Below are 9,238 nucleotides of genomic sequence, written 5' to 3' on the forward strand. Positions count from 1 at the left end.
ATGACAACATCTGTGACTTGTCTTGGTGGTTGTTGATGCCAACTTTGCATCGATACCAGTGTGTCGTTGCCCATTGTAATCCTCTAGTGGTTCAAGAGAAGGCTCATAGTACCATGGTTGATTAACGTGGAAAATCTTGGAGTGGACCGGTTGTCCCATGGTTCTTTTACTCTCACCTTGAGGTCAATTGTGCATGTAAATTAATTGTCAATTATGCATGTGATTACTATTGTTCTGTCTGTTGGATGGAGTTCTTCCCATTGTTCACCACAAGCACAAGATGAGGAGCCAATTGGTACAATCACACTGTTACAACAGCATTTAGTGCCAAGGCTATATAGTAGCCTTGATTTTGGTATGTTTACGTTTAACCTTGAACTTAAAGGAAAAGTCATGCAGCAACATCAAAAGGAAAGAAACATTAAAAACCATAGGCATGTTCAACTAATTGAATTCATTAAAACCATAGGCATGTTAAGCTATCTTTCCCAACCGGGGAACTGCGCTCCAACAAAAACACAGCGCCATGCCATCCATAAACACATACACACATATGGTACCAACTTTAATATCCTGCTGAGACAGGACTGAACACTCGAGCATTGCTAGTTCTTTTTAAATATATACTATCCTTATTCTTTTTATCTCTTTCTATGCTAAATAACCATTTGAAGACCGCATCAACAGATCATCTTGCCACGATGCGCCCTTAATGCCCCCTTAGCAGCTTCAGCATCAGATCTGTCAATGCTAAGCATTTCATATTAACATACAGAAATTTCACATTGGTGGCAAAATCTTTATTAGGGGCTTGTTCAGCTGAGAAGATTGAAGCGAATGGAGGGAATTTAATCCTTCTCAATCCCCTTATGAACAGGATTAACTGAACAAACCCTTAGGGCCCGTTTGGATCCTTGGAATTGAATTCATTCTAATAATTATAATTTAGGCACAAATTAATTAAGCTAATACGGTTCTATATAGAATATATTTGTATATTATTGTTAGCCATACAAAGGAGATACTTATATGTTGCAATTTTACTATAGGGAAGCGAGTTAAATAGCGTGCTATAAGTTGGAAAGTAGAAACATAGCATGATGATCTATAGAATCAATTTCCATCTTTCACCCTATGAATTTGAGATAGGCTAACTTGAGAAAGTTGTGGAATGTCAAATTCCAAGCCAAATAGACTAATCCATTAAGTAGATTCCAATTCTTTCAAAATAAAAGGATCCCAACGGAGGGTATCCATTACAACAATTTCCGCATATTAAGATTCTTGGAAGATGTACTCAAATTAGTTTGAGAGGGAAAATTTTATGTGCACCTGCGCTGCCTTTGCTTTAAGCCTCTGAACCTCATCTTGTGTGCACAATAACCTGCAGCAGTCCGAACTTTCAGGAATCGGGACTGAGAATTTCTTCATGTCTTACTTTGGTTTGGAAAGACCAGATTAAAGATGGTTACCGCCATTGCAGCTCCAAGACCTCATTCAGTAGCTCTTTCTCCCTTTCATATGCAGCTTCCAACTGGAAAGGTACCGGGGTTGTAGTATTTATACCATCATAAAAAGAAGAGGTATAGTTAGTGAGTATAAACGATTCATCAATGTTTTTCAATTTACCTCATTCCATTTATGAATACCGAGATATTACTAGTTTTATAACCCTTTATTCATAAGGATCGAGCATATACTCACCATGGATCTGTCAACTGACACTGCACCTGATGGAGATGTCGAGCGACTTGTGGAAGGGATACACTGTGAAGCCATAGAAGGTATGCCTGGTGAAGCCATGTCACAACCACTCACCTGCTTCATCGCGTTAAGTATTTGGTCCTGTAAAAGAGGACAAGAATGTGACATCAATAGATCTGAAAGTTCAGGTTCTTCATTTTGAGCTGGATGGGTGGGTGTTCTTTATTTTTCCCGTGCATATTTCAGAGGTGGGTTTACCCTCTGAAGCATATTTGTCTGTAGAATACTATATAGCTGCATGTAGAAGGAGCCACCAATAATGTTTGATGCAACTTCTGCGGAAGAGGGTATACTTAATGATGGAAGGTGAGAAATTGTCTGCATATTAGCAAAATGGAATCCTTAGTTAAAAACACCAGATGGTAAAATATTAAAAAAAAAGTACAAACATGATTTTTGGGCTGTCTTTTATACCGTGCTTAGTTAACAAAAGAAGAACAAGGGCATTTTCTACTCCTGATTTTAACCCCCCCCCCCCCCCCCCCCCCCCCCCCCCCCCCCCCCCCCCAAAAAAAAAAGTAAAAGTGGAGCATATAACCTGCATGCTGTGACACTTCTGTAGGCCAGGTGGTTGAACCTGAGATTATAAAAATGTTTCTTCGTTTAGTTTACTGAATATAAATGCGCCAAGTATTAATACCTGCCAATACCTTATCAAAGTCAACATGCCCAGGTATAACTTTAAATCGACCTCTTATAAGTGGAGGTTTCGATCTATCATCATGGTCCTCTGAATTAAAATGAGGCACATTAAAGTTAACACGTCAATAGGTAGCGAGGTTATGGTACACAAAGCTACATTTGAACTTTTCAACCTAGAACTTTTACCTGCTGATTTATGTGCCTTAGGAGCAGCTTCAGGAGATGTTTCATCTGATACTTGCAAGGGCGCTCCATTACACTTGTCACGGTTGTGGATGCTACTTTGCTGTCTCGAGCTGAAAGGATTGGATCTTAGTTACATATTGCTTTCAAAAGATAGATAAGATAAATTATGCACTGCTTACAAACATTTTTGGAAAGAGACAAGGATAGACAAGAGTTTTCTTTTAAAAAACAAGTGTTTAAGAGCTTCATAGCTTCTAGAATAACACTAAGCAGGTGCCAAAAGATTAAAAAGAAAAATAGTTGACAGGACTGAAATGCCAATGTGGTAAGACATAGAACCATCTGTAAGTTTCCTCCTGTTTTTATGTAATGCTCTTTCTGGTATGGTTGTGTAGCTTACATATTATTTATGCTGTCATAAATATAAAAACAACCTACTTCTAATTGGTTTATTCAAGGCCAGTGAATTTATGTGAACATATATATAATGAGATGGGAAGAAATATATAATCGGGCAGCTTGATTTTGAGTAGGAAAATTGTTCACAAATAGTCAAGCACTGCTGCCGGAACATGTGCATAACTGTAAACCCAAGCTAAGTCACTTTACAAATACATCAACCCGTAAGTGGCACTGTTATCTAAATGAACCTTCATAGACACTGCTGCAAGCTTCAACGCTCGCACGGAAGTCTTATTAAAAGGACAGGTTTTGCACTTTTGCTTCTGACTTTGGTCATGCTACTGCTTGAGACCACGTAGAATGCTTTCTTTAGCCTGTAAACAAGAACAAACCTCTCTTTGGACGAAAGGAGTCCATCTGATGAACAAGAACTAAAAGAAAACTTCCTTTCATGGGATGAGCTAGTTGGAATAATGTCCGGATGTTTCTCTTGACATTCCATATCGAAGCTTTCTGTAGAGTTGTCTTTCCTGACAGAACCGTTTGTGGGCATCCCATGCATAGAAGCATTCCTGACAGCGAAAACAAGTGAAAACCAATTTGACGATGAAAAAGAATGTTTACATTGCCATCGTCATCAATGCACTCTCCAAAATGGCACTAGTTGTCATTACAAGCAGCAATGTCTATTACCTTAACAAGCAAGCAGGCTGATCAGGAGATGAAACAGCTGACTTATCTTTGGCTGTCATATCATTTTCCTACCAGCTTTTCTTGGGTTAGATGTCAGCCAAAACTTTTTGCTGAGTTATAACACCAAAATTTCCACAGGAATGGAAACTTACAATGTCAGCATCATACTTCGTTGAGATATCTCTCGACAAATGTGGCCCTTCTGTTGCTTGATCCTGTAAGCTGTCCAAGTCATAGAAAGACATATCTGAATCTTTGCATGATATACTGTCTTCACATTCTGTGCCCTGAAAAAAGGTCAATTACACGGAATTACATGGTGTGAACATCAATGATGGAAATTTATACAAGTACCAGTGAAGCTTGAGATCTCAGGTCATCCATGTCGAAGGTCCAGCTGCTAATACCCCTTTTGTATTCATCCTAAGGAAATAAGAAATATTAGGGATCAATAAATGTGTAATGGGAAAACTGGTTATGAACTCCTGCTAAGGTGTTCTCTCGATTATTAGCGAGGCTATCGTGTAGTTTTTTTTGGTGTGTGTGTGTGGGGTGGGGGGGGGGGGGGGGGGGGGGGGGGGGGGGGTTGCTAATGGCAAAAAGCTTTGCTCAACTTACTACAAAAATAGAGCCATTTCCACGAAATTAGATATTTAGCATGTGCACCTGCGAGATTTCTTCTTTCTTTCCATCAGACATTTTCCTTTGAGCCATTAAATCTTGATCCTTTTCCTGCGTCATGGTGAACCTTTCTGTGTTAATTTCGTGAAGAATAGTTAGTCACAAAGTAAAACTTAAAACCAGTGTACCTTCAAAGCTTGATATCTAACACCAAGGCCAGGTAATCCTTCCAAAAGCTTTCGTGCAATGAAATCAGTGGAACGAGCTTGTTTGAAAAATGATTGCTTCAACAATCTTTTTGCCGAAGGCCTCCTTGAAGGGTCTTTTACCAAACACATAGCAACCATTTGCTTGAAGTTCTATCGTAAGAATTTATTGTTCAGCAATGAGAAGATACTCAACTTAGAAAATATGGAGGCCATCTTAAGTATATTTACCCTTGAGAATTTCTTATCTCTTTCATAGTCAAGACCTGGAGGAGCATTCTGAAGTGTCATAAGCAAGACCTGACAAAGTGCAGAATTTTATGCACTGTTGCAACATAGCGCGAGGATTTACTCGAAGCAATGACATCTGCTGAAAGTATACCTTCATGGGAGGGTACTTAGAGAAAGGAGCATGACCATGAGCAAGTTCAAGTGCAGTAATTCCAAAGGACCATATGTCTGCTCTGTAGTATATGGAAATAGCTCCAGTTAACAAATACACGCAAAGAAAAATACTAGTGCAGATGAAAATCACTTAACAAGTCAGAGTAACTAGGAATACCCTACCTGAAATCATATCCATGTAGCTGCTCCATAACCTCGGGCGCCATCCTAGTACATTAAAAATGTCCAAGGATGAACATGTGAAAGAAGGGGGAAAAAACTCCACATGTCATCAAATAGTATTATGTATTATTTAAGATCCTGGTACGATTCTGTACCAGCAAGGCGTTCCCACAAAAGTATTCCTGGCCCTCTGCCTATCACCAGAATCAAAAAGGCAAGCAGAGACTCCAAAGTCCCCAAGCTTAATTCCACCCCTAGAATCGACTAGAATATTTCCTGCCTATCACCAAACAGAGAGATAAAATAGCAACCACTTAACTTTGCTGAAACAAGTAGAAAAGAAAGATGTATAGCAGTCACAAAGGAGAAGAAAGCAACAGATACACGTGCATAAATCAGGTTAGAATTGTACATTTACCTTCACATCTCGATGTATAGAACCATGATGGTGAAGATACTCTAAACCTTTGAGGACTTCACGAAGTATCGTTGCAATGATGGGTTCCTCGAATCCAGTAGGATGCACTGATTTCATTATGTGAAGACAGGACCCTCCAGCCATATACGGCATAACCACCCATAACGTTTGGTCCTTTGCAAATGAACAATGCGCCTTGACAACGTTAGGGTGGTCTATCAGAATCATTGTCTGAGCTTCGCGCACGATGTTGTTCTGCATTGAATATTCACGTTATTTACTCAGAGGAGCTTTGCAACCCTGGTGGTACGTAAGCTAGAAACAGAGGAAGAAACTTGAATAGGATTCCATGGAAATGTGAACCGAGAGTTACAAATGCATTAAAAAAAAGAATTGAAAGAATGTTCAAACTATTGCACCTTTACATTCTAGATTTTTAACCAGTACCACCAAACAAGTAGTGCTCATTTATTCATCGAGTCAGTATAATTCTTCTTCAGCTATAATACACAAGATCGTTTTGTTAAGAAAAACGAATCCACCCAAGCCATTATTCTGAACATCACTGGCCCAAATAGTTGGTTCCTAAACGCAGAACTACGATGCGCGCCATGACAATCGGTGACACGCAGCAGCATCCAGCGAACGAGACGCAGCGGATCAGAGGGAGATAGGGAACGGTGTAGCGCGCGTACCAGGTCGCTGTTGGTGCGCTCGAAGTCGAGCACCTTGACGGCGACGATCTCGTCGAGTGGCTTGCAGAGCGCGCGGTAGACGATGGCGCTGACGCCCTGCCCGATCTCCTCGTAGAGCTCGTAGTCCTCCACGTGGATCGGGTACTTGCGCCTCTCGCCTCCCCCGCCTCCGCCCGCCGCCTTCTCACCGGGCCCCGCCATGCTGCCGATTCCGTCCGGACGGCAGAACCCCCACCGCTGATCAGACGCGCGCGGTCGATGGCTGACGACGAACCCCTAGTCCCGTTGCTCTCGCACCGCCATCATGCGTCGCGAGGGAATTGGTGGTGGTGCGTGCCTCGGTGGGGGGTGGGGGGAGGAGAGGAGGTGCGAGGGCCTGTAGCGAAGGGCCGTGCGTTGCGGGGACCGCGGAGGAAGGAAAATGGAGAGGGCGGGGGGGCGCATGCCTGAAGCGGGAGGCGGGCATTCGCATGCAAGGGGGGCGCCACTTGGTTGGGACGTCGGCCCTCGCCATGGCGCGGCCACTCTACTCATGTTCCCGACCCCAGAAATCCCGTTCCCGACTGCTGAGATCCCGGCACTGAGAGACAGAGAGTGCTCCAGCCCCTGAGATCCGGAGCGCCGCCGTCGGCCGCCGCTCCCAACCCCAAGCACCGCCGCTCCTAGCTCCAATCGCCGGCGCCCGATGCCGTTTTCGCGCCTGCCAAGCCATCTCGCCATCGGCCTCTTGCTCGGGCTGCGGGCTGGCCCGGCCTGCTGGCAGTGCCGTGCTTCCCGGGCTGGCCCGGCCCGAAAAAAGCCCCGGGCCGAAGGCTAGGCCCATGGCCCTAGGAGGCACGGCCTGGGAGATACGAAGTGCCGTGCTGGCCCGACCCCCATCGGGCTGGGCCCGGCCGGCCCGTTGCCCATCTATAGTTGCTCGATGTGTTCCCCCTAATCATATTATGCCAGCAATAGTTGTTGGATCTTTGATCCTTCGATAATTAAATATTCATACTACTAAATTATTTAATTTTATTAAAAATAAAAATTATTCGTATTATAACCTAGATCGACAAATTGTCTAATTAATTAAATCATAAATAGAAATTTTATGCAGTCTATTGTCTAATCTAACCGGGAGGCGGTAGCGAGGGTTGCGCCACCGGTAGACGTGGCGCCGTGGGAGGCGGTGGCGGCTGGGTGGCGAGGCGGCCATCGACGACCTGTTGGGGTGGGGAGGCGAGCGGGGGAGAAGGAGAAGGGGGTGGGGAGGAGGTGGTGAACGCCGGCGAGGTGGTTGCCGCCAGTGGCAGCGACGGCGAAGCGGATGCAGCCACCAAGGGCGGCGCCCTAGCGAGCGAGGTGGACTACCTGCATGGATTCCTTTTTTTCACTGAACTTTCCCGATCTTTTCATGGATAATTAAATATGTTCATATATATCTACTTTTCCGCTAATTTGGCTGACATTATTCTAAATTGCGCTTTTATAGAAGGTCAATGTTCTAATTTAGCTATTGCTTCATTGCTGATGGATTAAATGCAAAATATACATATCTTTAGTAACTAAGTGGAGATACAAATTTTGATTTTCTCTCGTTGCAATGCACGTGCATGTTTGCTAGTAATACATATTAGGTAAAACCATCTTTGAAAACAGTTGAGGGTAAGTTTTTCGATTTTGATAGTTTGAGAGATAAGGATATTCACTTTTAGTGTTTGATAGTCAAAATCGAACTCGAACACTACATACTCCCTCCGTTCCTTAATATAAGCCATATAGTTTTTAGCACCAATATTAATGCATGGCTTGGAGAATGATTGAGACCGAGGAAAAAAAAAGAAAATCAGGCCATCTTCTCTCTTCCAATCAGATTGCTTCCTAAATCTAATGGATTGGTTGGGGCATGTGCTATGTACGGTGGGAAGGTTTCCAAACTAATCGGCGTGGGAGCTGATACGTACCTATATTTTGGAATTTTCTTTAAAAATCTATATGGCTTATATTAAGGAACGGAGGGAGTATTATAGTTCGGTGACCAAAAGACTTATTTTTTAACGGATAGGGGTAAGACTTAAGATACACTACTAACATGTCTGGACAATGCCGATTCTTAAGCGAGATATTAAGCTACAAGGTGTATTCCATACACTCTTCTATAAAAAAAATACAATTCTAGTATAATTATCGAGTAAAACTATTATAGTTTTGATTAAATTTATAAGAAACCTTATTGGTATCTATGATAGAGATATATATTCTCACATTATATCTATTTGTGTTTCGAATATTGATAATCTTGTGTACTCTCTCCGTTTTAAATTATAACTCACTTTGACGCCTTTATGTACATAGTTTTTGTTATGTATATATAGATATAAACTGTCTGAATAAAAAATATATAAAACTATGTATTTAGAAAAGCCAAAACAACTTAGCTAAATTAGTGCATGTTTGACACAAGGGCTCATTGCTAGTTAGCTAAAAATTAGTTAAATTGACTCTAATGCATCCAAATAGGAGCGCTAATTTTTCAGCCAAGGTTTCAACTTGTTATTTGGCTAAACTTGAAACTAGCCCTAACTCATTCGAACAACCTTTAAACCTAGTCAAATTTGAGAAAACTTAATAACTAGAGATATCCAGCCACGTGTACTGGTTTCATCTCTTGCACAATCTTGAACCATGGAACTGCACGCTGGTTTGGGTTCTCACCGACTAAAGTGGAGTTAACATAACATCTGGCAGAAATCCGTTGTAGTCTAGCTGGTTAGGATACTCGGCTCTCACCCGAGAGACCCGGGTTCGAGTCCCGGCAACGGAATGTTTTTTTTTTGTCTCGCCCATCCTCATCCTGCTGCGTCCTTTATGCCTTCTGCTTCGTTCGGTTATGGTGTTACGCTCTTCTCCTCACACCGACCTTTTTGCTAGCGCCGTGAAAGGCAGCTAAAATAGCAGAAGCGATAGGCCGGACCCGAAGAAGACCTGCGGCCCGTGTGCCCCGCCCGCGATTGCGAGGACTAGAGCTGTAAGCCTGTAAAGGCCAGGCAACCGGGGAAATG

The 9,238-nt window shown here is 42.6% G+C and overlaps 1 protein-coding gene and 1 non-coding gene across 4 annotated transcripts; one reads left to right on the forward strand and one right to left on the reverse strand.

Annotated features, from left to right (window-relative positions):
• Positions 1 to 439: 439 nt before the first annotated feature.
• On the reverse strand, positions 440 to 6,892 carry LOC136475317 (serine/threonine-protein kinase BLUS1-like). 3 transcript variants are annotated; one of them, XM_066472858.1, is made up of 20 exons: positions 6,195 to 6,892; positions 5,500 to 5,754; positions 5,237 to 5,361; positions 5,082 to 5,126; positions 4,897 to 4,978; positions 4,746 to 4,814; positions 4,497 to 4,667; positions 4,354 to 4,419; positions 4,042 to 4,110; positions 3,840 to 3,974; positions 3,688 to 3,755; positions 3,387 to 3,566; positions 2,593 to 2,702; positions 2,415 to 2,494; positions 2,303 to 2,341; positions 1,963 to 2,082; positions 1,705 to 1,845; positions 1,473 to 1,534; positions 1,333 to 1,384; positions 440 to 741 (listed from the first exon to the last, which is right to left on the reverse strand). In XM_066472858.1, exons 1-20 carry the CDS (start codon positions 6,393 to 6,395, stop codon positions 736 to 738), a joined length of 2,076 nt encoding a protein of 691 aa, XP_066328955.1. In that variant the 5' UTR covers positions 6,396 to 6,892; the 3' UTR covers positions 440 to 735. The 3 variants fall into 3 exon arrangements, with proteins under 3 accessions (XP_066328955.1, XP_066328956.1, XP_066328954.1); XM_066472859.1 differs by having other exon boundaries at positions 440 to 750; XM_066472857.1 differs by lacking the exon at positions 440 to 741 and having other exon boundaries at positions 790 to 1,384.
• A 2,035-nt stretch (positions 6,893 to 8,927) lies between these two features.
• Positions 8,928 to 9,000, forward strand: TRNAE-CUC (transfer RNA glutamic acid (anticodon CUC)). The gene has a single exon. It is a non-coding gene; the product is annotated as a tRNA-Glu (tRNA).
• Positions 9,001 to 9,238: the final 238 nt, after the last annotated feature.

This window comes from Miscanthus floridulus, chromosome 8 (assembly GCF_019320115.1).
Source record: "Miscanthus floridulus cultivar M001 chromosome 8, ASM1932011v1, whole genome shotgun sequence".
Classification (NCBI taxonomy): domain Eukaryota; kingdom Viridiplantae; phylum Streptophyta; class Magnoliopsida; order Poales; family Poaceae; genus Miscanthus; species Miscanthus floridulus.

Excerpts from the sequence above, each read along its gene's own strand:
- LOC136475317 (XM_066472857.1), bottom strand. The coding sequence starts at position 6,395 with ATGGCGGGGCCCGGTGAGAAGGCGGCGGGCGGAGGCGGGGGAGGCGAG. Across the intron at positions 3,567-3,687 it reads CAGCCTGCTTGCTTGTTAAG|GAATGCTTCTATGCATGGGA; the intron begins GTAATAGACATT and ends TTTCGCTGTCAG. Across the intron at positions 2,342-2,414 it reads GGCATGTTGACTTTGATAAG|GTTCAACCACCTGGCCTACA; the intron begins GTATTGGCAGGT and ends TTATAATCTCAG.